The sequence below is a fragment of the Tenrec ecaudatus genome, chromosome 2 (assembly GCF_050624435.1).
Source record: "Tenrec ecaudatus isolate mTenEca1 chromosome 2, mTenEca1.hap1, whole genome shotgun sequence".
NCBI lineage: Eukaryota > Metazoa > Chordata > Mammalia > Afrosoricida > Tenrecidae > Tenrec > Tenrec ecaudatus.
Window position 1 is genome coordinate 155896877 of NC_134531.1, and position 27101 is coordinate 155923977.

At 44.4% G+C, this 27101-nt stretch overlaps 1 protein-coding gene across 4 annotated transcripts in view; it reads right to left on the reverse strand.

Annotated features, from left to right (window-relative positions):
- The window catches only part of JAKMIP2 (janus kinase and microtubule interacting protein 2), a 213939-nt gene that overhangs the window by 66591 nt on the left and 120247 nt on the right, over window positions 1-27101 (reverse strand). For all 4 annotated transcript variants that reach the window (XM_075541784.1, XM_075541783.1, XM_075541786.1 and 1 more), the window contains exon 2: window positions 9163-9439. In XM_075541784.1, the coding sequence (XP_075397899.1) occupies window positions 9163-9291 (129 nt within the window). In that variant the 5' untranslated portion in view covers window positions 9292-9439. The remainder of the gene's footprint in view (window positions 1-9162; window positions 9440-27101) is intronic.

Genomic DNA, 27101 nt, shown 5'->3' on the forward strand with positions numbered 1-27101 from the left:
ATGAATATTTTATGTTAAAATACAGCAAGTGTTCCCATGATAGTTTTCTAAAAGATGCACACGTGGGGAAACACACCAGCCAGGCATCCTGTCCTCTGCTCTCACCTCCTGCTCAGGCTTGAGATCTCTTCCTGGATGCCCATTCTCGCACAGGCTCCAAGGCAGCAGCCCAGTGTACGGACGACTAGCCACACTGAGTATGTGCCACGTGGCAAGCCTAAATTCAGAAGTCTGTAAGAGTAAACTGTATAGCCAGTTCGAAGACCCAGTATGAATGTAATCATATAACATATCTCCGGAATGATTCGTATATTGATTGCTGCTATTGGGTGCTGCTGGTTTGATTTCAACTCAGAGATGCCACGTGACAGCGTAGAATGGGCCCACGAGAATTTCTAGGCTGTGATCCTTGAAGGGAGAGACCACCAGGTCTGCTCCCGTGGGGCCGCTGGGTGGGCTGAAACCACCAACCTTCTGCCAGGAGATGCCCATCTACTTGTTGTGCTCCTTTAGAATGATCACATGTTGAAATTACGTCTTTGATTAATTAGATGACGTCAGCTGTCTTGTTAACGTAATCCTAGCTCTTCTGACTTACTTTAAATTGGGGCTACCAGAAAGCTTACGGCCACATTTATGGCTCACGATGGTAGCTGGAATTATCCCAGGGGGCTTAAACAAAGTTCATGGGAAAAATGAATGAAAAGATAATATACATTGTCCATAAATTTTTGAAGCCTCTTTGTATTTCTATTGGGCAGGGTCACACTAAAGTTCCCGAAGGGTCCTTTAAAATGTACCCAGCTTTCACCACACTATTTTAGATAGTCTCTTAAAAAGCCCGGTTGTGAAAATCATAACCAAGATGAATGGGGTTTGGGGGATGGCATGGAGTGGACACACCCAATGCCCATCTGTAGACAATTGGACATCCCCTCCCAGAGGGGTCACAGGGAAGAGATGAGCCAGTCAGGGTGCAGTATAGCACCGATGAAACACACAACTTTCCTCTAGCTCTTTGGTGCTTCCTTCACCCCACAATTATGACCTCAATTCTACCTTACAAATGGGATTAGACCACAACATGCGCACTGCCACAGATAAGAACCTGCAACACAGGGAATCCAAGATAGACAAACCCCTCAGGGCCAACAAGGAGAGTAGAGATGCCAGGGGGATTAGGGCAGGGTGGGGAGAGAAAAGGGTACTCAATCACAAGGATCAATCTAGAACCCCTCCCAGGGGGATGAATAATGAAAAAGTGGGTGAGGGGTGAGGGAGGACGATGTAAGATATGGAAAAAATAATCGATAACTTATCCAGGGTTCATGAGGGAGGGTTGGCGGGGGGGGGGGGGAAGGGGGAAGCTGATATCAGGGGCTCAAGGGGGAAGAGAATTCTTTGAAAATGATGATGGCGGCATATGTGCAAATGTGCTTGACACACTGGATGAATGTATGGATTGTGATGAGAGATGTAAAAGCCCCCAATAAAAGTATTTTTTTAAAAAGCCTGGTTCTGATCTTATTTACCTGCCTGCTAAAAAATCCAGGATACCTGGTAGTGTAGTGGGTTAAGCATTGGTTTACTAACCACATTGTCAGTGGTTGAATCTCATGTGTAGATTGGAGAGGAACCCAATCCACTGCCATCAAGCCAATTTCAACTCATAGAGATCCTATGGCTCCTAATGAAGATGCTTTGGGGAGGGGGAAAGGGGAAGATACAGATGTATGGAAATTATTTTTAAAGCTAACTGCCACTGAGTTGATTCCAACTTACAACAAATCTACATGGGTTTTCTGAGACCGTAAATATATGCAGGAGCAGACAGTCTCATACTTCTCCCAAGGAGTGGCTGGTGGGCTTGAATTGATGACTTTGCAGTTCGCAGTCTGAGATCTAACCCACAGCACCATCAAGACTTGTTCTTCAAGCCTAAATATAATACCAAATACAAATAAGCACTTGTACCTTCTTGTCCATAACTTACAAGAGTCCACCGATATCATATAAAATTCAAGGGAACAGACTTACACTTGTCTTTTTTGTTGCATTTACTTGTCTGGGAACTGCCTTTATTAATTTGGATTTAGGATTTCTTATTATAAGTTTTTTAAGCTTGGGAAAATACTTTTGCTATGAAGGAGATATAAATGACGTGGCTGGCAATTTGGGGGGATAAAAAAGAACCAATACAAACTTTTTAATAGTATCGTTTTCTGAAATGCTTTACGGGGTAAAATGTGCTACTAGGGAAGTCATTTTATCTTAATTTAAATTTGCAGGATAAACACACAAAAATGAAAACCTATTCTGAATAATAATGAAAAATCTGAAGATAATAAGGCTTTGAAATGGATGCTAGTATTAAGTGATTGAGCTGAGTTTTTTCTCCATAAAACATTTCCACTGATCAATATTGACTTTTCTTCTCTTAAGTAATTCTCTCTATCATTTAATAGCTAGCACTCATCTACAGCTTACCCTAAACTACACACAATTCTAAAGACTTGACATTACAATCTTGTTTCAGTACATTTCAGTATGATGTAGGTAGTCTCCATATCATTCTAATTTCTGATGAGAACACCAAGGAATACTTTCTGCATTCATGCACAATAAAGAATGCTGGCTAATGCAGAGTGTGCACCTTAGAGACAGGCCACGGTCATATCCATAATCAAGGCTCATGGCGGCAGCAGTCGAGAGATCAAAAGATGCACTGCATTGGATAAATCTGCTGCCCAGGACCCCTTCAGTGTGTTGAAGAGCAGACATGCTTCTTTGAGGACTACGATGTGTCTGACTCACAGTATTCTCCATTGCTTTCTCTACTGTACCGTACGCATATTGAAGCTGAACATTGAATAAGGAAGACTGTGGGTGATTAGATCTATCTGAATTCTGTATCGGAAGTACCATGGAAGGCTAACAAGACAAACTGATCTTTGTGGAAGAAGTACAGCCAGAGTGCTTCTTAGAGGCAAGGAGGGTGAGGCTGATCTTACATACTTTAGACCTATTGCCAGGAGAGACTAGTCCCTGGAGAAGGATGCTGTGTGTGGCAAAGCGGAGGGAGAAGAAAAGTGGAAGGTCCTTGATGAGCTGGACTGGCCCAGTGGCTGCATCAAGGGGCTCAGGCACAGGAGCGACTGGGAGGATGCAGTGGGCCCATGCAGTGCTTCCTTCCATTGGGCATGGGGTTGCTAGGGGTTGCAGCCGACTCTGGCAGCTAACAATAAAATGAAAATAAAGTGTGTGTGGCCCACCAAGAGGTTTGAAATGACAGCGTGCTACAATAAGTTGTATGAAATTGTATAAACCCCTGTGCATGTAGTCCAGGACAATAAGCAACCCTAAAGAGAGGGATTAGTCAGCTTCGTTCCCCCACAAGCTTAAAAAAGCGAGCCAATCGCAGACCAGAGTGAGAGGACCTTCTTACCATAAAGAAGGAAGAAGAGACAGAAAGAGAAAATGTCCTTTTGAACTGGGTCCCTGCACTGAGAACTTCCTAAACCCTGGAGATAGAGAGAGCTGAACAAAAGAGAAGGCGTGAGCCGGCAAGCAGGCCAGGAAGCGTAATAGGGAAACAGCTTCAGCACCAGAGGACCTGCTGCACCGGAGCTGAGAGAAGGGGGGACCAGGAGACTCTGAGCCACAGGACAAGAGAGCTGAGTGCCTTAGGTCCGAAGGCTTGCTCATGGAGTGGGGTGCTTGCACACACTCAACATTGCTAAGCTTGCTATCACACACACACACACATGCAGATGCACGCAAAGAGAGCTGGATGCCTTTTGAGTTAAGGATTATTGGTGGAGCAAGAGACCTTTGCAACACTTGCCAGAGAGGCTAGACTCTAGCTCAGAGGCCATGAGACAATGCAGATCCAGAGTTGTATCTGTTTGTCTTAACCCTGCGTTGTGACCTGTCACTTCCTCCATTAAGCCCCACAACTGTGAGATCTGTGTGGGAATTATAGCAAATGATCAAACCCAAGCAAAGAGTAGAGAATGCCAAGAGAGGACTGACCAGTGCCAGACCTGGTCGATGGGTTGAAGAAAACAGGTATGTCTCATTTCCACCCCATAGGAATCAACTTTGGGTTGATGTTGATGATAATCCTCATCCCTCTGTCTTTACAAGTTAGGTCTGGTAACACCATGGTGCAATGTTTTACAATAACATAAACTATATTATAATATGCATGTACTACAAACAATACTAGACATACGTTAAGTATTTAGTTATATTATATATGTGATGTGTGTGTATATGTGTACATATACACACATATAGATATATATTCTAAGGCAAGGATTTCCATTCCTGTAAAGAGTTACAGTCCCTGAAACCTGCCTGTTCTATTCTGTTCTGTAGCATTGCTATGCATTCCCATCGACTCAATGGCAGTGATTGCCACCTTTTTTAAGCATACACTTAGTGTGGATGGAGAAAGAGAAGGTGAGGGTGGGGCAGGGGGAATGGGAGTACTGATTGGGTCTCCATATAATAAACCGCCCTAACTCCCCCAATTCCTTCTATCCTCAAAGAGCTACACAAAAAGGAAAACTTAGAAATGTAAAATTCTACTACAAGAAGCTTATGCTTATGACAGAAGAAAGGAATTACCAATGACCCCACAGAGATCTGGCAGATCACCTTTGTCTGCTCCTAGTCCAGCCTTCGAAAATACCAGTGTGAAAATGGGCCAAACTAAAGATGGTGTTTGAGCTTTAATGGGACCTCAGATATCCTAGGATCAAAACTTGGGCAGCCCAGGCAAAGATAGGAAGAGGGCTGAAAGGGTACCAAGGCAAGTCCTGATGGCAAAGCTTTGGCTTGGATTGTCTTCCTTGGATGTCCCTGGAGGCAGAAACTTATAGTAAATGGCAGGTATTTCTTGTGCTCTAAAGCCCTCTCAAATGGGAGATGGAAAAAAGGGAGAGCTGTCGCTTTCTCAAGATTGTTTTTATGCAGAGTCTTACACAGCCTGGGGAACTACAACGGATTTTATTTTATTTTTTATTTTCCAGCATCAGCTGCATACATCTACTGAAAACAGTACTATGAATGCAGAAAACAAGAAATATCCAATTCTAAATGACAGCCTGACCCCTCGAGGGTACAGGAGCAGCCATGCGAGGCTTGAGAAGATTGGCCGATTCTCTGAGGGTTCCTGAGAAGCAATAGAGCCCAGTATGATAGTGAACAGGCATTATCTTGATCACTGCTATCCCACAGAAGATGAGCATTTCCATTTTGGCTCCTTTATTCGTAGTGTCACTGGTAGCAAATGGGTTAAACTACTTGACGCTCAATTTCTTTCTCAGTAAAATCAGAAATAGTAAACCTGCCTGTGCATTTTTCCCAGGCTGGCTGAAACTGGTTTGCTTAAGGTCTTAAGGTCTGCTCCACAAATGGAAGCCCTTGACTGACTTCTCAGCCTAGAGCTGACCTCCTCTCTCTTCTGCCACTGCCCTCCGTATCCTGCGCTGTGCTCCTCCCTCCCTCCCCTGACATGCCTCGACACCACTCCTATAGATCACGGCACCCCGACTCTTCATGGCCAGTGCAGGCTCTCAGGACTGGGCGGATCTCCTATCTCGGAGCAATCTCTGCATGTTTAGCAGTGAATCGTGACCTTGCCAGCGGTCCACAGAAGAGTCAGAGGAAAAGATCACAGCTTAATGGCTCTGAATGCTTTTCCAAGAAGGCAAATCTGGGTGAGGATCTCTCGTTCCCTGAGCCTGGGATTTAATACCTCCAGAAGTAATATAACAATACTTACATGACAGTTTGTTGGGGAGTGTTTTTTAAAGAAACCTGTCGATACACTTAAGTAGGAATGAGTACCTACTACATGCTTAGTACTCTAAGCACTGACTGGGGAAACATAGTAAACAGAGCAGACAGGAAGCTTTGCCTTACAGTGTATCATCACCTGGGCAGGCAATAAACAAGGTGAATAACGCCACAAAATAGCCTCAGTACAAAGTGCCGATGAAAAGCTAAGGGTGACGTGGTACAGTAGATAGAAGTGAGCCAACAGAGCTGCTTATACTAGGTGGCCAGAGAAGGGCTGAATTGAAGGGTCAGATAACCATCCAAGTATAAGAAGCGCTAGAGTCAATGGCCATTCCACCTGGAACGTGTCTGATCTCTGATTGTGGAAGCTCAGCAGGGTCAGGCCTGGTTAGGACTTCAATGACGTGCTGGAGAAGTTGATGGCTTTTCCAGAGAGAATAAGCACACACAGGGCAAAGGCCAACCCCAGCCGCTCTTGTTCCAGGTCAGGTCCTTGCTGTCTACCACAGAGCGTTCACTTCCATCATCCCCTCCTCTAGCCCTGGCTCCTGGAACCCAGTCATAGGTACCTGTATCCACGGCTGCGTTCCCAGCTGAGCCTGGCAAGTCTTAGAGAGCATTTGTAGAAGCTGACTGGGTCTAGGTTTGTCTTATTTCCCCACACTGGAAATGCTGATAGCTACGGGAGGAGGAGGACCGTGGTGGTGGTGTAGTGGGTTATAGGTTGGGCTGCTAACCACAAGGCCAGCAGTTCAAAACACCCAGACTTTCTACTCTCGTAAAAAGGTACCATCTCAGAGACCCACAGGAGCAGTTCCACTCTATCCTAGGGGGTCTTTCTGAGTCTGAATCAACTCGGTGGCGGGGCGGGAAGCGGGTGGAAGGAAGACTTGGAATGTTCTACTCCCGTGCCCACTCTGTGTACATGTGCCTCCTTCTCTGTTTGTCATGTGTGTGAGTGTGGGGGAAGTAAAAGATGATACGCCAAGATCTGATAGTCTTTCCTTTTCTCTGACCAAGGCTTCGAGGTTTTGTGCGCCTCCCCCCCCCCCCGAATTCCACTTTTTCCCCCTCTCTCTAGACAATGTAAATATTTATAACTGAAAACCCTATGGGGGACAATTCTAATCTGATACACAAGAAGGTCTCAGGAGTTAGAATGACTGTGATCATTAGTAAAAAAACAAAACAAAACAGTTTTCAAAAGCACGGTTGTCTATGAAAGGGAAGGGAAACTAAAGAGCCCGTTCATTCCTTCTAGCAGGTGACTCTGGATTAGCTACCCCACAACACCCCATGGGGCCTCAGCTTCCTCATCTGTAAAACAGGATTTCAGAGGGCCGTGTTGAGGAGGAATTGACGCAACCACATTAAACTTAAGACCATGCTTAACACAAACCAATGTCTCAAATTAAACACACCCACACACACTTTACTGAAGAAGAGTCTATCAGCCTGTTTGACAAATGAGAAAAGGGAAACTTCAGGAGCCCCCTAGCCTGTCACTCAGGTGCTAAGCGAAAGCGCTGAGATCCCGTCAGCATGAAACCGTTGTATTAAAGTGGGTGGCGGATAGTAAACATTTCACAGATTGTAGCTGTTTACATGATCACTTCAGAGCACTTCTGGCCCCGCTCTGTACACAAGGAATGCTCTGTAAATGTCAACTAGACGAGTTGTCTTACAAGAACAATGAGAAATGTCCCAGAGCCCCAAAGGTTTTCCTTCTTTAGCTAATCCATTGCCTGGTGACTGAATTGCTGTTTTATCCTCCTGGTCCCTGAGCAAACGTGACAGTGTGAATTCACATCTCGGCATTCGCCAGATCCTCGCTCCTAAAGCCTGGCTCTTGGCAAACACAATCACAGTTATTTATAAGAAAACTGCTGTGTGACTCGTTTGCCCTCTCAACTCCCTGCGCTCTTCAGGGGAGGCTGCTGACAGGCAGGGAGGCCTTGCTTCGGCTCCTGTGCTGGGATGGCATTTGACTGGCAGAGAGGCGAAGGCAAGGCCCTCGTAGACAGGGGAGGGCTGGGGCAGATGCTATTCCAGAGGTGGGGGCTGGTCTCCCACAGTGGAGCTGTGCTTAGCTTGTTGGTTAGACACCGGTGCCAAATGGTCTTGTTCAAGCTGGAGAGTTACCCACTATAAAAGGCTGAAAGCGTGGACAATTGGCAGTGATGTGGCCAATGCTTCTTTGAAGTCTCAAGAATTGCTTGCTGTTAACCAGCAACCATTTATGGGTACTAGTCTGCAGACAGAAGCCATTCTTTCTAGGAATGCAGTCAGTCTGTCATCCTGCAATGAAAGGAGTTGCCTCTCTTGATGTGCTTTGATGCCTCAGGGGAAAAACAGACTATCTAAGCCCAAAGAAAACAGTTTCTGAGTCTGGTGTCAGCGTGAAGGCTGGAAACCACTGGGACCACCATACATACACACACACACACACACACGCACGCACACACGCACGCGTGCGCACACACACACATACACCCATATACATACATACACATACACACACGTAGCAGAATACTTGAGCGATGGGTTGGGGATCTCCACTTTTAATGAACGCCTCTAGGTTATTGTCACACACAGCAAGTGCCTGCAGGGCACAGATATGAAGAAACACAGATACTTGACCTAGAGGGAGAAAAATGAGGGCATAAAGAGAAGAAAACTGCCCGGTCTTTTTACTCTCAGAGAAATGTCTTTTTAAAACAAAAACAAAATGATTATCTTCTCCTTTAGCTTCATGGGTCTGAAACAACATCCTCCCTAAGCTGTACATTGGTGGTGTGTTTATTCATGTGCAAAGTTTAGCTGAGGCAGGAGGCAAATGGATTAGGGAGATTCAAGCTTTTATTAGTAGCCTTCAAACTAGAATGAATCCATTTTGGAGGCTATAACACATTTAATAAAATTTAATAGGGACTATAAGGTGGAGAAAACGGAATAATGGCATTTATTGATTAATGACTTCTAGCTGGATGGTCAAGAATGTTTTCTTGCTATATGACTATTAAGTGTTAGTAGGTATGATAGTTGGGGAGGTGGTGTGTGGGGGTCACACACGTTTTCTGCCATAGGGCTTCCTGAACTAGGTGTCATAGGGGAGACAGATCCATAGAATGAGCATGCTATTCTCATTGTTGGTTCCTTCCTGCTCCACACTAGCATTCTCCCCATGGGGGGAACAGTCGAAACTCCAAGCCCCCACCCCTACCCCTACCCATCGGCCTTCTCTGGCAATAAGGAAAGAGCTCACGAGGGCGGGTAGCAGGACGAACTGGGTGCTGTGCAGGTGGATGCCCAGCACTGCCCGGGAGGTTGTGGCCTCAGGGCGCACACACTCACCTTGGACTTCTCTTGATGCAGCTCAATCTGAATGTCAGTGAGCTTGGTTCTGAGGTCTTCATTAGCAGCTTGAAGGGCAACAATGAGCGCCTCGGGCTTCTCGCCCTTGTTTCGCGCTTTCTTGGACATTGTTCCTTTCCAAATGGAGTCTGTTGGTTTGCAATCCCCTTCACACAGGTGCTGCCATGTTAGTGTTTCTTAGCCTGCAGTGTGACGTGTCCGTATCTAATGCGTGGTGCTCCGTGGTAAGGTCTCCTCAACCACTGCCTTGGAAGCCCTGAGAAGAAGCAGAGAGAGAGATGATTGTTTTGACACTGCCAGTTACTCCACTCACAGACTGAGCTGCCTGCAGTGACCTCCTCAGGAGTGTTTTCCTGTCTCCAGCGCCTCCCATCCACTTTGGACACGAATCAAGAAGGATCTTTCCGAAAGGACAGCTGACCAAGCTAATGCCCCAGCTGAAGTCCTTCAAGGATTTAAGAGTGTACCTTACCTATTCTAGAGTGTTCTTTATAGCTGAAACTGCCTGTGCTCCCACCCTTACGCCACTCACTGGCCATAAGGGATGTGCTTAATTCTCTGATTCATTCCCTCTTCCTATCAAGGCTTCATCTACTGTCTTCACCTTCTCCGTCTTTTGCATGGTCCCCTCCACATATACTTTACTTTGACGATTTTCTATAAATCTGCCAGGCATCATCTATAAGTTCTTCCAAGAAGGACCCTCTAGGCTAGTATATGTCTCCACTGTTTAACTGTTACCACCTCCAAGGCCTTGTAAGTTTGGTGAGTGAAGAGATATAATGTTCTCATTTCAATGAGCTCCTCAGACTCTATTATAAGGCTTTGGATCTGCCCTTCCATTGATCATTGTCTTCTAAAGTCACCTATGAGGTCATCTTATGGTCCAAGTAGCCCCAACATGAAGAAAGCCCAATGCATGAGGCCCTAGGATTACACAGTGGATAAAATGAGAAGTGGGGATTAATTACAAATGGATTGTTGTTTGATTGATCAATTCATTTATTCATTTGAGCAATATTTCACTAGGTACAATATGTTTAAATAAAAATTACAAACAAAAGTCAGTTCCATGACAAGAAAAATTATCTGATAAAATTAGGTTTAAAGGAATAAACACTAATGAGTTCAAAGGACTAAACAAGGGCTTATCCTGCTGAGAGCTGCCTGAAGAAGGCTGGGCAGGAGACTAACAGACAGAGAAACCAGTGACGCTTCGCAGAAGCAGGAAAAAGCAGGTGCTACGCATTGCATAGAAAAAGCCCAATGACTATTGTGTAGGGGAAAAAAATGTGGGGCTTGATTAATTACAATCCAGGATAATGTTGACTAGCATTACTGCTGGAAAGGTTTCCGGGAAATGATGGATTGTTGGAGACTTTAAATGCCAGGCTTAGAATGTCGAGACATGTTTTTCAGTATGAAATAGTGAAGCTGCTGAAGATTTTGGCAGCTGGATTTCCTAAGAGAGCATTGTTTCGACGGGGTTGTTCTGGCGGCATGGTGGGAAGAGAATGGAGGCGGGGAGATAAGATACGAGGATGCTGACTTTGTCCAGGTGAAGGATGGTAATGGTAGCAAGAGGAAAGGAAAAAGGAAACGTGTATAATTCTGTAAAGATCCTTAAATACCTGCATTGACCTTTCTGTCCATCTGTCATGCTGCGGGGGCTTATGGGTTGCTATGGTGTTGGAAACTATGCCGCCAGCAGAGCCATCAGAGCCATCCACGGTGGGCAGGTTGCAGACTAGGAAGCAAAAACTAGATATCTATTTCCCAAAGTTAGCCAATGAGAATTCTGCGGGCCACCACCGAATACTGGTGCATGTAAACCTAGAAGGCTGGCAAAACCTCAAAACACACCTTGGCAATAGGGATGTAGTCAAGCATGGCAACGGATGTGAAGATGGCGTAAGACCAGGCAATGATTTATTCTGTTGTACGTGAGTTGAATGTGACTTGATGGCAATTAACAACCATAAAACACTTCATTTGATTAAGATGATCAGGAAAAAAATATTAACACTATACTGCTAAAGCCAACAGAGAAAAATTGAGGTAGAGTTAGTTTCCAATGCAGCCTTTCAGAAAATGGGTATTGTGTACACTGAAGGGCTTCAGTCCAGAAGGAAATGAAACTCCTCCTGGTCTTCCATATGTTCCTGCAGCTGCTGCTCGCTGAAGACCCTCTCTATTTTGCCTCAAGAGCCCTGCTGTGCTCTGGGCGTGGTACCATCAGTCCATGCGTATGGGGGCTAGGCTTCGGCAGCGTGTCCCTACGCGGATAAAGATCAGGACAGGGTTGAGAACACAGCGGATGAGTCTGTATATAGCAGTCATGGGATTGCGTCTCCTATACCGCCCAGTGCTAGACGCTGGAGTTGTCCTTCCGCATGCTTCGAAAATGTTGCCAGGTCATTAAAGTAATTACTGGAAAACCTCTAAAAAGGCCTTTTTTCTTTTAGAATTGGAAAAAATTTAAGAAGCATTCATTGAGCATTTTTGAGACAAACGCATCAGGCACAAACATGAATAAGATGATACTTAACCTCAAGAACAGGAACCCCGATGGTGTAGTGGGCTACTCGGTGTGCTACCAACGCAAGGTCAGCAGATAGAATCCACTTAGCGGCTCCCTAGAGAAAGAGCAGGCCTTCATCCCACATAAAGATTCAGTCTTCAAAATCCACAGGGGCAGTCCTACCCTGACCCTGTCCCATGGGGTCACGATGAGTTGGAATTGATTCAACAGCAATGAATTTGGTTGGGGTTTTGAGTTTTAACCTCATCGCTTCTCGGCCTTTTGGCTAAGATCAAGTGGAGCTTTAACCTCAAATAGTTACAGATGAGTAAATTCAATATGCATCCTTAACAAGTTTCTTTTCCTCTGGTTGATCTCGGTAAGTTCCTCTGGTCCCACCTTTAGGGGAACAACTCACAGTTTTATTTCCATTGCCCAAACTCCAGATTCATATATTCGACCGCTTATTGCCAAATCTAGTTGAATATCTGATTGATATCACAAGCTTCAATATCTTTATTTCACTTATTCTCCAAATTCTCATCTACCAATACTCTTATCTTTTTGACATCAATAAGTCGCACTACCAACAGTGTAGCTGGTCAAAACTTACTTGAAAATCATCCTTGCTTTTATTTGGCTCTGATTTTTGTCCTAGTCCACCAGAAAGTCCTGCTTGATTTACCTATTGAATATTACTTTTCTGAACCAACTTTCTCAAACCTTTAATGTGCTATCACAGTTGGGAGAAGCACCACCGTCCCTTCAGAGACACTGTGACAGTTAGGTTTGTGTCAGCTTGGTTGGCCAGGATTCTCAGTGGTTTAGCAGCTAAGACCTTAGGAGTTCCCCATAAGGAGACCTAACAAAATGTAATCCTCTCCACAATGGGAACTGCTATGAATATCCAAGAGACTGTAAGAAGATATGAGTGAGATGCAAAATCCTCACTTAGGTCACATTTTCCTTACTTGATTGACATTTTCTCGGGGGTGTGACCTACTTCCAATGTAAGTGGACACCGTGGAAAAGCGTGCTTGTTTTTTTCGCTGTTGTTGAATCTGGATCCTGCATCTGGCTCATCGACTCCAGTTGTTTGGGCTCAAGCCAACCACCTGCCATACTGCCTGCCACTGCTGGGCCACCGTCTGATCGACGGCCTAGAAATCATTCGCCTCAACAGTCACAGGCCTGGCCTGCTCAACTTGGATTCAATCACCTCTGCAGCCATCTGTCTGTGGCCTTTCTGCCCATTATAAATTCTACCCATTAAAAATATTAATTTGATCATAAGTATAATAATGAAAATTTAAATTGTGTTTCCTTAATGTGTACTATGTTCTGGTGGCTGGACTAAGTGCGTAATTTACTAATCCAATATAATCTTCATGATGACTATATGAAAAGCAGATTCACAGAAAGATTACGTAGATTGTTCAGGTAACATGATAGAAAGACAATGGAGTCCAAACTCAAACCTGGGCTACGTGAGATTATAGCCCAAGCCCTTATCTTCTGGGTTGTCGCTTTTTGGGCATTTAGAAAGGTAACTCTGGCCACGCCGTGGAAGAGTTAATAAGGAGGTGGAGACCAAGGGCAGGAAATTGGTTAGGCGCCTCCGTAGGTCCAGGTGAGAGAACACAGCCCTGAGCAGGGCGATAGCCCATGGGTATGAAAAAAGAGGTGACAAATCTGACACCTGGAGATGTTGAACGAATCAGTCCCACTTTTAAATATTCATATTGCTTTGAATGTCATGCTCTCCTATTATAGGTGGTGGGTACCGACACTCAAGAGATGGTGTGGAGCTCAATGTGCATGACAATTGATACACTTTACAATGTAACTTATACCCCTTTCCAAAGAGAATAATACTATGTACCTGATTTTCTTTAGTCTTGGACACACTGAGAATGTGGTCCCTTAAGAGCTGGGGTCAAGAAGAAGGTGGAAAAGTTAGATACTGTAAATATTCACTTATAAGCTGAGTTTTTCAGCATATTTTAAATACAGTTTTATGGTAAAATTAGGTGCCTCGGCTGATATTTGGGTCGGCTTATACTCGAATATACACCATATGTGATAAAGAGGGGGGCGGGGAACGCAAGGGAAATTACTGCTATATCAAATTATAGGTACTTTGATGGGAATGGGCTGCTGATAAGTACAACCCTCTGGTGAAGAAGAACTTTTCAAAGTCTTTCCCCATGTGATGGGTGTTCGGAAATCTCATGCTCGGTGCACTCTTAATTTTACTGCTACCTCCTTTCGCTTTGTGGCCGCTTATTTCCTGCTAGCTTCATGTAAGAGTTTTAAACTCATCCTTTTAATGTGTTCAATTCAATCAATTTTAGTGCATTAACGAGACTGCACAGCCACCCTCACAGTCAATTTTAGAACATCTTCATTACTCAAAAAAGAAATATCATATCTATTAACAGTCATGCCATGTTCCCTCCCTAACTCTTCAGTCCCTTGCTGTTGTCGTTGCTATGCTCTATGGGGTCACTGTTGACTCTTAGTGGTACTGTGTGATTGAGAAGAACTGCTCCACTTGGTCCTCTGTACAGGTCGTAAGCTGCAGAATGCCCAGTCTTTCTACTGCAGAGCTGCTGGTGGGTTTGAACTACCGGCTTTCTTCATTAAGGCTCCCAGCTGCAGACAATCACTAATCTAGTTGTGTATCTGGACATTTTATGTAAAAGTAATCATAACATGCGACTTTTTCTGTAACTGGCCTTTTCTGCATTCAACATATTTTCAAAGGTCGTCCATATCATGGAATTAACTTTGTTCTTTTTATTGCTGAATAATGTGCCATTGTGTGGATATTATACACAGTTATTTAACTAGTTGTTAGTTAATAAACATTGTGCTGCCTTTTGATAAGTGGCTTAAGGTTAGGCTTTTTGAGAAACTTGTGTGAAAAGTGTCACCATTCCTTAAGGAGTGTGCTTGGGAACATCAAGGCAAGTCTGCGGAATGTTTCTAGGGCAACTGAAGAGCCCTTGCCACTGATGGTGGCTGCTACAGTACCCGAAGGAGGGAGAGAAGCCTGGTTCAAGTAAGTGTCAATGCCAGTAGGAACTTCACAGCAACATCAAAAGGCAGACGAAAAATTTAAGTGAGCTGCATGTTTCCAGCTTTATCTGCATTGTCAGGCAACAGTGAGAGGCACAACCTACCCTACTTGGCTCTAGGGGAGCGCTGGTGGTGTAGTGGTTACACGCTGGGCTGGGATCCGCATGGCTGGCAGTTTGAAACCAGCAGCAGGCCTGTAAGAGAAAGACTGTGCTTTCCACTCCTATAAACAGTTACAGTCTCAGAAATCCACAGAAGGGTCGCTGAGTCAGCACTGACTTGATGGCAGTGAGTTTGCTTTGGGACTGATTCTAAGGAGCTGTTGTGGCTAAAGTTAGCACCTCTAAATCACCAGCCTCTCCTCGGAAGGGAGATGAGACTTCCTAGTCCTGTCCGGGGCAGTTCTGCCCTGTCCGATAAGGCCACCCTGAGTCAGAATCGATGGCAGCGAGTTTGATGGGTTTTTGTTTGATTGATTCTAAGGAGGCCTGGTTGCATCACTGTATATCATCAGTTAGGCTGCTAACCCGTAAGGTGAGCAGTTAGAAACCACCAGCCTCTCCACAGGAGAAAGATGAGGCTTTCTCGTATCGTAAAGAGTTACAGTCTCAGAAACCCCCAAGGGCAGTGCTATTGTGTCCTATACAGTTAGTATGTGTTGGAATCAACACTATGGCAGGGAGTTTGTTTTCTTCTACTGGTTCTACTGCTGCAGAATTTACAGTCTCTGAAACCCACAGAAGCACTGAGTCTGGTGGTTTGGGTGGTACTGTTCAGTAAGCACTGAACTGCTAACTGTCAGGTCAGTTGTTCAAACCCACCTGTTGCTCCTCAAGGGAAAAACGCTATTTGCTCCCATAACGATTTACAAAACCCTAAAGGATCACTTTGAGTCAGAATTGACTTGATGACAGTGGGTTGAATTTGGAAACAGCCCCTGTGGAATAATGAGTCAAAATTGAACTGAGAACAGTGATTCCATTTGAATCTACCGGTGGTTTGAACCCACCAGTTGCTTGCTCCATAGGAGAAAGACGAGGTTGACTGCTCTCATACAGATTTAAGGTCTCAGAAACCCAAAGAAACGGTTCTACTCAGTTCTATAGGAGGATGTGGAACACTTGCTGATGAAGGTGAAAGATTTCAGAATGGATTACAACTCAATGTAAAGAAAAAAAATTCCTCACAGCTGGACCAATAGGTAACTCATGATAAACAATTAAAAGATTGGAATTATTAAGGATTTCATCTTGCTTAGCTCCACAATCAATGATCATGGAAATAGCAGGAAAGAATTCAAATGACACATTGTATTAGGTCAGTCTGCCGCACAAAACCTCTGTAAAGTGTTGAAAAGCAAGGGTGTTACTCTGAGGGGTGCCTGACCCAAGCCATGGTATTTTCCATCGCCTCATGGTCATGTAAAAATTGAACATTGAATAAGGAAGACCAAAAATAATTGATGCATTTAAACTGTTGGTGAAGAATATATCAAGTACTACAGTCTTCCAAAAGAACAAACACAGACTCCAAAAGAACAAACAAACACAGACTCCAAAAGAACAAACAAACACAGACTCCAAAAGAACAAACAAACAAACACAGACTTCCAAAAGAACAAACACAGACTTCCAAAAGAACAAACTTCTGACTTTGAAGAAGTACAGCCAGAATGTTCTTTCAAGGCCAGGGTGGTGACACTTCATCTCAAGTACTTTGTCAAAAGAGACCGTCGCTGGAGAAGAAGACCATGCTGGGTAAAGTAAAGGGGCAGCAAAGAAGAGAAAGGTTATGAATAAGATCGACACCGTGGCTGCAACAATGGGCTCAGCCATCAGAACCGTGTGAGGATGTGCAGGACCAAGCAGTGCTATGTGACGTCATCCAGAGGCTCACGGTGCGTCAGAACAGACTTGAAGGCACCTAGCAACGACAGCTGTGTCCAGCCTATGGAGATGAAAATGTCTATTAAGAGAAAAGGAATTCCAAAAAATCGATGAGTGATAGAGATGGTACATTCTGTTGGTAAAAAGATGAAAGAACTCAGAGTAGACTGAGAGAGCATAAAGATTTCCAAGAAAGAGTGGTATGTGAACTTAATATTAATATTATTATCTTATATAAGAATATCAGCTTAATAATATTTATATTAGTAATTATCTGATATAATAATGTTATCTTAATAATATTACCACCCTAACACATTGTGGTTGAGTCAGCTGTAACTCATAGTGACCATATTTTGGCCCATACACACTAGAACTGTCCCATAGGGTTTCTAGGCTGTAAATCTATGTGGAAGGAGGCTGCCACTCCTTTTCCCCAAGGGACAACCCGTGGATGGGTTTGAATTGCTAACCTTTTGGCCACAAGTCAGGAACTTTACCTACTGTGCCAACAGGAATCACTCCTATCCGATTATGATAGCTACTTTTATGGGTCCACTTGGCTAGCCTGTGGTACCCAGTTGTTGAGTCAAATTCTAGTCTAAAGGCTATAAACAAAAATATTGCTAGAGCTGTCACTCTTCACTCTTCTGATCATTTGATACAGAGACTTGGGGACACAAACGTGCAGGGATTTCCAGAATTTCACTTGACCTACAGAGTTAGGATGCACTACACCCCCGCACTGAACAACAATGGATTTACTCATAACAATCGTGAGGATGGTGCAGGCTTGGGCAGCGTCTCATTCTATTGTGTTTAGGATTGCTATTAGTTAGAACCAACTTCATGACACTTAACAACAACACCATACCCACCCCTTCCTCCCACATCCATGCAGGAGCCCAAGTGCGACAGTAGCTGAGCTCTGGGTTACTGTGGGGAAGGGGAGTTGCTTAAACATGAGGCTGCTGCCCATTTCTCTATGACTTCCACCAGATGATTGGGTGAGGCCAAACAAGTAAGATATAGAGGATTCTAACAGGAATTGTGGGAAACGGAGAAGGGAAGAGAGTGTATGTAGATAAACTCTCAATGCTAGTGTATTAAAGAGTCTGGGAGGCCGGCTCTCAGGGGAAGACCTTCAGGTTCATAAGTTGGAGCTGCATTCTAGCCACCTTCTCCTAAGTAAAAGCTACCCCCCCCAATGTGCCCCCACAATAATGCCAATCTTTGAGAGCTGCTGCGAGCACATGGTCACTTACAACAGCAAGCTATGGTTGCTTACTATACTATTGAACACGCGTGTCAAACTGGCGGCCTTAAGCTTCTCTTCATAACAATTTTTTCCATTTTCATTTTATTGCAGAGCATCGTAGGCCACACGAAATGCTCTCCGGGGCTGCATGTGGCCCGCAGGACACCAGTTTGACACCCCTGCTCTTTAAGGTCAACTGCGTAAAGGCTACTTGGCTGAAAGTTGTCTGCCATCAATAGCAAATCAGACCCCATTTTCTGTCCCATCCTAAGTAGGGCCCACTCCTCCTGATAAGGATCATAGATTGTTCCCCTGGAGAACAGCGCAGGGGCACTTAGGGTCAAGCCAGTTCAGAGATGACCAAGGTTAGGCTGCCATCTTCACTCCAGAGCCCCCCCCCCCACCATATGGTTATATATGTGCCTTCCTCCCACATCTATGTCTCTAGGACAGTGGTTCTCAACCTTCCTAATGCTGAGGCCCTTCAGTACAGTTCCTCATGCTGTGGTGACCCCCTGTGCTAGTTAAAGTTTATTGTGCTAACCTGGCCTAGACACATGTGGGATTAATTGAAGGAGGTTTAACTAAAGGGCAGAGAGATAAATAGCTCAGCCAGCCTCGTTCTTTCGGTTCTCTGGTCTCTTGCTCTCTGATGGTCGCACAAGCAGGCGCCTGCATTGGCTAGTTTCTGCCTCAGCTGACAAGACTCACTTCCTGTGAGACATCCCTGAGGAAAAGCCATGTGGACCTATCCTGATGTAGCCCTGGGTCCCGGAGAAGCCACGTGGAGACCCCTGCCAGTGCTGAGATGTGTACACCTCCACTGGATTCAAAGACTTTCCACCCATTGGCCTGTGATCATCCTGCATTCGGCATCATTGCCAGTGGTTTGTGAATTTGAGGAGGACTTTGTAGATTGGTGTCGGATATATGGGTTAATGTCGGACTTATGGGCTTGGACTGGACTGGGTTGGGATGCTTTATTAATGTATAATTATTACCCTTTATATAAAACTCTCTTATACATATATGAGTTTCTGTGGATTTCTTTCTCCAGTTTACCCATATTAACACACAGCCCAACCATAAAATTATTTTCATTGCTACTTCATAACAGTAATTTTGCTGCTGTTTTAAATGGGGTGACCCCTGTAAAAAGGGTTGTTCAACCGCCAAAGGGGTCGCGACCCACAGGTTGAGAACCCCTGGTCTAGTACCTCCTATTGCATGTACATCCCTAGCTCATCCCCCTCATGTTACATCGCTGCCCCTAAAACAACTCCTTCCTGTTACCTATGCGCTTATAGCGGCCTGCAAGCCCACGATTCTACAAGGCTGTGAGCGAATACATCACTCCCTCATGCTGGTTCTGCTCTCTATTGGAAAGGGTGAGCCTTTGTGCATCTTGCTTCCTGTCTCTTTAATGCACCCCTCAATCACACAGCCGCTCCCTCGGAACCATTCATTTGTGGTGGTTCGTCCTCCCAGGAATTGGTCAGTCTTTGGCCATTCCTGTGGCTACAAGAGAACGATCCCAAACCTTGGAAAAGAACGTTTGTGCTTAGTAAAGTAGCGGGGCAGCAAAAAAGATCGAGGACAAGAGAGATGGGCAAAGTGGGGGCAGGTCATGAGGAAGGCACCAGGGGGGAGGGTTTCATCCCGCTGTCCACAAGGGCGCTCTGAGTTGGAACGGACTGGACGGCACCTAGCAACAACGGCACGGGAAGGGGCGGGGGGTTTGCAACATAAACAGATGGGTCGTCTCCGAAGCGTCTTCGCTGTATCGACAGCGCCCCGTTGGAAATGTTGAGTTGAAAGGCAGCTCCTATTTGTCCTTTATTGCAGGCCTTTGAGGCAAAACAGGAACAGCAAAATCTCGGACAGTTTGGGCGGTTTCTCAAGGTAAGCGGAAGGGGAAAAATTCGTGGCTGGCTCGCTGGAATGGGAGACTGGAAAAGGCACAGTGAGCTGTCTCAGGAGGCTGATGCGTGCGACGAGACTTGCTAGGCTGGTGCGGAGCCGTACGCATTCAAAGTGCGGTAGTGCCCGGCCAGTGCCTTGCTCGTCCATCTGTGAGCAGGGGAGCATCCTTTGAGAGGGGCGCCTCCATCTTGGAAGCTCGGCTTTAATGTTAGGTAGATTTGCCCTCATTTTAAAACTATTGAGCCACACCTTACTTACAGCAAATTCGTCATCACGCTCACCTTCATGTGCTGCATAGGCAACTTTTAAATAATTGAGAAGACTTGGAACTTTTTCTCCTATGAGTCTCCTCCCTTCAAAAACCCACCGCCTTCAAGTCAGTAATAACTCATAATAACCAGAGTAGAAATGTTCCAGAGGGTTTCCTAGGAAATCTTTATGGAAGCAGACTGTTTCATATTTCTCTCTTGGAGCCTCTAATGGGTACAGACCTCTGGCTTTTCAGTCAGCAGCTCGGCATTTATTCCTGCGCTGTGCATTAACGTGAGGCTAAACAAGCCCCGGGTGCACCGGTGTGTGATTTGTAAACCCCTCTCAGTTCCTAACCCTGGCCTGTCTCACACTTCCACAGAGAAATGGCAAGATTCAGCTTTGACTGGAAGTAGGCTAAAAAAGTGACAAAGGTACAAACGTGTCATCTGGAGACTATTAAACAGCACAGGAAATGCAATGGTTAAGGGCCTAGAATTAAAAATTAAACTACCGGATCTGAACCAAACTTTGTAGCCATATGTTTTTCTCAAAGGTTACTTAAGTTTCCTAAACCCCTGTTCCCTTTCTGACAAATGGAGAAAAGCATTCTGTGTGCCTCACCAAGCCCTTCCAAGGATGACCTGTGTTCAAGCGCATACGATCACTTGCAAATGATGACGATGATGATGGGCATCATCTTCGTAGTTATCATTATTTTTCCTGGACTTAAACATCCAACTAAAACCCAGCTTCTATTTTAAGGGAAGAGGAAAAAATTCTAACTACGTTTACTAAAAAGATGGAACAGAGAAAGCACACTTATCCCTGGAAAGTCTAAAGGAATTCATGCTTTTGAGGAAATAGATAGTGACAGATCAGGATTCCCAGGAGTCTTGGCTTTGCAGCCGGTTGACTCTCAGGCTATGTGGGTTGAATCTCAGGCTATGTGTTCAATAAAGTTGTTATTAATCTTAGGATTTCCAATTAGGCTGTTGCCCTAAGGTATCACTTGAAAAGAAACTTTAATATAAAATAGAATTCATATATATGAACCTAGATGGTTCGACCCTTTTCCATAATTAATATTTGGATACACCCAAACCTTTGTTAGTTTGTCTGAGTTCCCCACTCTCCACCCCTTTGTTTTCATCCAAATTTGATGATTTTGAGTGAAATCCTGCTGGTGCTTAAAATGAAAGAATTAAATCAGCTCACGTTATTCCTGGTAACCTGCCAAGAGATGTTACCATTTATGAACTCCTTCTCCCCAAAGGAAAAATGTAGCAGTGTGCATTTACAAACTCTGTACAGCAATTTCATTTAAAGAAGAGGAGTTGCTATTTCAGCCAGTCCAACACTGGAGCTCTGAATCCCCTGTGTAAGGGGAACGAGGTGGTGTGGATGGGGGGGGGGGGGTCAGATGGCTGTTACATCCATTACACTCTATTAGAAGAAAAAGAATCTGAAATGCTGGCTTTAGACATGGTAGTGATGATGCATTTTTAAGGCTGGATGACGCCAGGATCTATAAGCCTTTTGGTTTTTCTTTCCGATTCTCTTATCAAATTGTCCTTTTTAATCACATAATAATAATAGTAAGTATTATTACTGAAGTGTTTAGTGAAGTCAACATTAAGTTTGCACAGAAAAAGAACACCAGAAATGCAACCACTCGTGATTTGTAGGTTTCATTAGATTAGAAGCTTAAAAATTTGCATCAGACATGCACTTCATACATACAAGAGACAGCTCTCTCTCCCACAGAGTGGAAAGAGGTGTCAGGAAGGCTTGGGAGAGGTGCTGGCTATACTGAACTCCAAATCAAGCAGTATTCATCTAGAAGTTCTCTGCTATGTGGGCCCATGACTGCTCACTTCGGTTCCTTTGCTGCGCTTCTCTTTCCCACCCTCAATTCCCCGGTGAATGCCTTCCTTCTCAAAATTAGGGACTAAGTCAAATGTCATCTCATACCACTTCCACTCACCTCTTTACCACACTGTGGGGGGAATACATTATTCCTTCAGTTGGGTGTTTGTTTTCACTACTTCCTAGCGCATCCACCCCTCAATTAATTTCTTCACCTATCCATTCACAAATGTCTATAAAGTTGGAGGGAGTGGTGTCTGTGCCAAAGAGAAACAAAGTCTCACCCAAGAGTTCAGCAATTTAATACGGGGTGATAAGTGCACACTGTGTTGCATGATAGGAGAGAGTAGACATAGGAGTCTTGGTAGATCAACTACGAGTCCTTGGGGATAGCAACATACTACAGACAGAGATATTTCAGATGAGATGGAACCAGCCTGTGAAGGGTTAGGGTAGAAAAAAATAATGAGTGCTTCTCTAGAAATCCTGCTGCATAGAGCTGTTCCCTCAGGTCTCCAAGGCCACAGTCTTCATGGAGGCACACTGCCACATCTTTCTTTTAGGGAGGGGTTGGTGGGTTCGAGCCACCAAGCAGCCTAGTGCTTACCCACTGCACCACAATAACATCTTAGTTGTATGTTGTACTAAAACTAGCTCAGCTTGCGGTTAGAATACCACAGCTGAGGGGTGGGAGGGGAGGGGGGAGGAAGCAATGGACCAGAGGGTAGGCGGGCATTAACTTGGGGAGACGGAAGATAATATCCTACAGGACTGAGAAGAGCCCCAAACAGGCAAGGGGCAGGCCGGGCAAGCTCTTGGGAGCTTTGGTTGAAGTTGAATACAAACATGATGATCTGAAATGCAGGTGAACCCCTACGGGGTGGGCAGTGGAGGGAAGGATGCTTTTCTTGGTTAGGCTAGGATTATGAGTGATCCTCTGTAAGCCTATCAGGTCCTTTATTTCCTCTCCCAAGACTTCGATAATAGTTATTGCTCAATCACGATGTGCTGAAAGAAGTCATGTTAGGAAAACAGAAAGTAAATCGGTAAGGAAAGTGGAACAAAGAGAAAGGAAAGTAAGGGTAGAAACCCAGTTGAAGCCAGGCAGGCGTTGAGCTGGAAGACAGCAACAATACTGATCACCTTCACATCATTTCACGGAAAATGAGCGTGAATGCAAACACCCAGAGACCTCGTTCCTGAACCTGAAAGGCTCTGGACCCCCCGGGGCTGCTCTTCTCCACTGGCAGCACCAGCCTTTGCCACAGCAAGTCACCGCACCACTCTCCACTCCGGAAAATCTGACTCACGGAACCCATAGCACCACAGAAAAGGCCTTCTGGGTGTATCGGGGCTCCTTTCTCAAAGGGATTACGCAGAAATGAGATTGGATTTAAGTAACTTTTTGGAAATCCCTGGGGCTTTGATTTTCTAACCAGCCTGCCTTTCTCAAGGAAGCCTGCTGGCCTCTTTTGACCCCACATGGGCAAAGACGGTCTCCAGCTCACAGTTCGCGCAGGAAAGGAAACGGCATGAATGAAATTACCTTCCTTGCCTTCAATAGCTCTGCTCTGTGTTGCTCGCTGGAGGCGAGGCTTCCCCAGTCCTAATCACCTCTCATCCCTACTGCTTAACAGAGTTTGACAGAAGGTACTCAAAACATAATCTGCTTTTCGAAGGAATGAATAAAAGGAGCCAAAATAAAACTTTAATCCGAGAGGACAAAAACAAACACACAAATCCAAATTCACTTCCACTGAATCGATTTCAACTGACACTAAATCTTTATGGGTGCAGATGACCTCATTTTACCCCTGGAATGCTTGGTGGGGTTGAACTGCTGACATTGCAGTTAGCAACTGTCCCCCCAGGGTTCCTTTGGCAAGAGTAAGTCAATGGTGATTCCAAGGGACTCAATACGACAGAGTAGACCCGGGAAGGAGCAGAGAGCCTCATCTTTCACCCACAGTGGATGGTAGTTTGAAACTGCTGACTTTGTGGTTTGCAGGCCAATGTGTAAGCCACGCCACCAGGACTCCTCTGGCAAGAGTACAGGACCTCTTAGACTCACAAAACCTTAATGCCAGTGTTCCACGTGACCGTAATGGTATTTTACCCCATTTTTAACTCTCCAGGATATTACCAGTATCTAGGACTGTCGGTAGCATATTGAGCTGTTAATAGAACAAACATCCGTGTGAACCCACCAATGCACAGAGGGAGAAAGGTGTGGTAGTCTGCTTCTATAAAGAATCACAGCCTCAGAAAAAGACCCAAGGACCAGTTCTACTCTGTCTCTATAAAGTGGCTATGGGTTATGTAATACAGCACCTAGTTTGCAGACGGCTATAGATGACACTGATGTTAGGCTGCTAACCTCAAAGTTAGCTGTTCAAATCGACCAGCCTCTCCCTGGAAGAAAGATGAGTCTTCTTACTCCTGTAAAGACTCACAGTCCCAGAAACCCGCAAGGGCAGTCTTACTCTATGCTGTAGGCTCATAATGAGTTAGAACTGATTAGATGGCAGTGAGTTTGAGTTTTGATGGCTGACAGTGAAAACCCACAAGCCACTTGCAAAGTTCTTACAAGGACTGTAGGAACCTTGGAGCCTTACCAGGGCGGTGAATAGTCTTGCCCTCAGGCAGAGTGCATTGGAAAACGAAAGGGCAGTCCCCCTTAGGGAGGGGCTTGTCCAGGTGTGTCTTTGATGGAGATTGCCATCCTGGAGGCACAACAGCCATGAGCTATGCCCTCTGCATCCTGCCCTGACTTCGTTGGTTGACAAGCCTTGAACCAATCTGTAAGCTCTGATGTTTCCGTAAGTATGTGTTCCAACCATGTCCCCCCGTCCTGCTTCTATAGCCCCTTCTGTAACTTTGAATTTTCACCAATTATGCTTCCAGGACAGTATTCTTCGCCCTCCCATCTCCTTTTTAAAGCGCTGTAGCTCAGCAAAACTTTGCATTCCATTATGATCTCATGCTAATCCTGTTCCTGATCCTGATGATCTGTCTTTGTTTTATCTTTGTTCTGGTTAAGACTTAATAAATGCTCTCTTTAAGTTATAGTTGAGATTTGGGGCCTCTTTTGTACACTAAAAGTCTGAATTGACTCATTAGCTGTGGGCTTGGTTTGGTTTTGGATGTAATCACCAAAATTTTGGCCTGTGCAAACAGTAAACAAATTCTGCTGCTAATGAAGAGATGGAAAGTTTCAATCAATCCAGAGGTATCTCGGAAGAAAGGCCTGGTCATCTCCTTCTGGAAGAAGCTCCCGATATTCCTATGGAGCGAGCACAGTCTATTCTGTCTGATATCTCTGCGGTCCCTGTTAGTGAAGACTGACTTGAGGGTGTGAGTTTGCTGTTTTATATTTTAGGTGTCCAGACATTAGTTGGCTTTCAAATACAAGTCATTTATACCTGAGAAGCACATCCCCCACAATTTTTTATGTGACTCATTTCTGGCACAGATATTAAAGAATCAAAATTTCTTATTTCAAATATTACACTGCTTCTACAGAAGGATTTGCAAGAATAAAAAGATTCTCATGGCACCAACATTTCCCCTCTCTCCACACGGAGTCCAGCAAACACTTCTGAGAGCCAGTATTTCTTCTTTGTATGCTCAGCAATCTTTGATATTCCTAAACCCTAGAGTCCTGGCCTATAATCTTCTAGATCATAATGCCATTTGTAAAGATAATTGCTATCTTTCTTTCCCTTATCCCATACTGTGACAGCTGAATACTGCCACCACTGCTAATCATTATCATAATTATTATTATTGGCCATTGACTACTGCTGGTCACTGTGCTAAACTATTTACATGCCTTATCTTTGGTAAAGCTCGGAGGTGGGTGTTAAAAGTCAAATGTATGATTTATGAATCCTCTCTACAACTCTCCCCACTGGGAGCGACTGAGATGTAAATAATGAACTGCAGGCCTGAAGATGTAATGGATGCTGTAGTGGAGAAAGAAACCAGGCATTCTGGGAGTTCAGAAGAGGCACGCTAACTCCCTGAGGGGGACTGAGAATGTTTCTAGCAGAGGGGCGGCAGAGCTGAGATGTGCAAGATGAGAGAGAATTGCCCACACAGTCTTGGCAATAAGGAAGAATTGAATAAATATCATATGAGAAGACTTGGGGGAAAATTATGGATGAGAGACAATATAGATAGGACTTATTTTTATATGTGATACCAAGCTCACCTTTGTCCTTACACCTCAGGTAAAGCATTTGGGAGGGCTTTGAGCTGCTCAACTGTGCATTGGCTTGACTCGTGGGTAATAAAAACTGTTTAGAAATAACACGGTTTTGGAAATGTCTATGCCAAGTGCAGAATTTACCACTGCACGTATTTAATCACATTAAGACCTTACAAGAAATTTATGAGATGAATGCTGCTTTTTTCCCTGTTTCACAAAAGAAGAAATTAAAATGATTAGGGGTTAAGTAAATTGACTCAAGATCCCACAGTATATATGCCTGTGAGCTGTTTCTCGAGTTAATTACTTTGTCTTAACAACCTGGCTATGTGTCTGTCAAGATTTTTAATCCAGCCAGCCTGCCTCAAAGACACTTGTTTTAAATCGCTGTAAGATACTTGTTTCTCCTTTCAGCTCAGGAAAAAAAAATTACCTTTATATTTACTTTTCCATATTTACTATTGTCTTTAAAATTCTCTGATAACTTAAAAATAATACATGTTCTGTAGAAATCAGAATGTGAGTTTATTAAATGCATTTCACATCCACAGGACTACAAAGTTTTAACCCATGGCTGTGTATCCTTCATTGCAGTACAGCTCCGAACACCCATTGAGTTCATTTCTTAGGGCATTTCTTTTATAAATCTCATTCTTCGGGGCTCTTATAACCTAGCAGTTAACACTTTTCCTGCTTGAAATAGGATTTAGACAAGGGAGTATTTTACTTCCACAAACCAATGCACACACAGTAGCGATTAAGTCTTAAACGATCACCTGAGATACGAATCAAATAAAGTGGAATTTGAAACCTAAATCTAAGGCTGTGGTTGGACAACTTTAATCTGTGTTCATGGTTGCTTCATGCAGAGCCTGACAAAATATAACAAAGAGTAATGCATAATAACCATTAACATTCCCC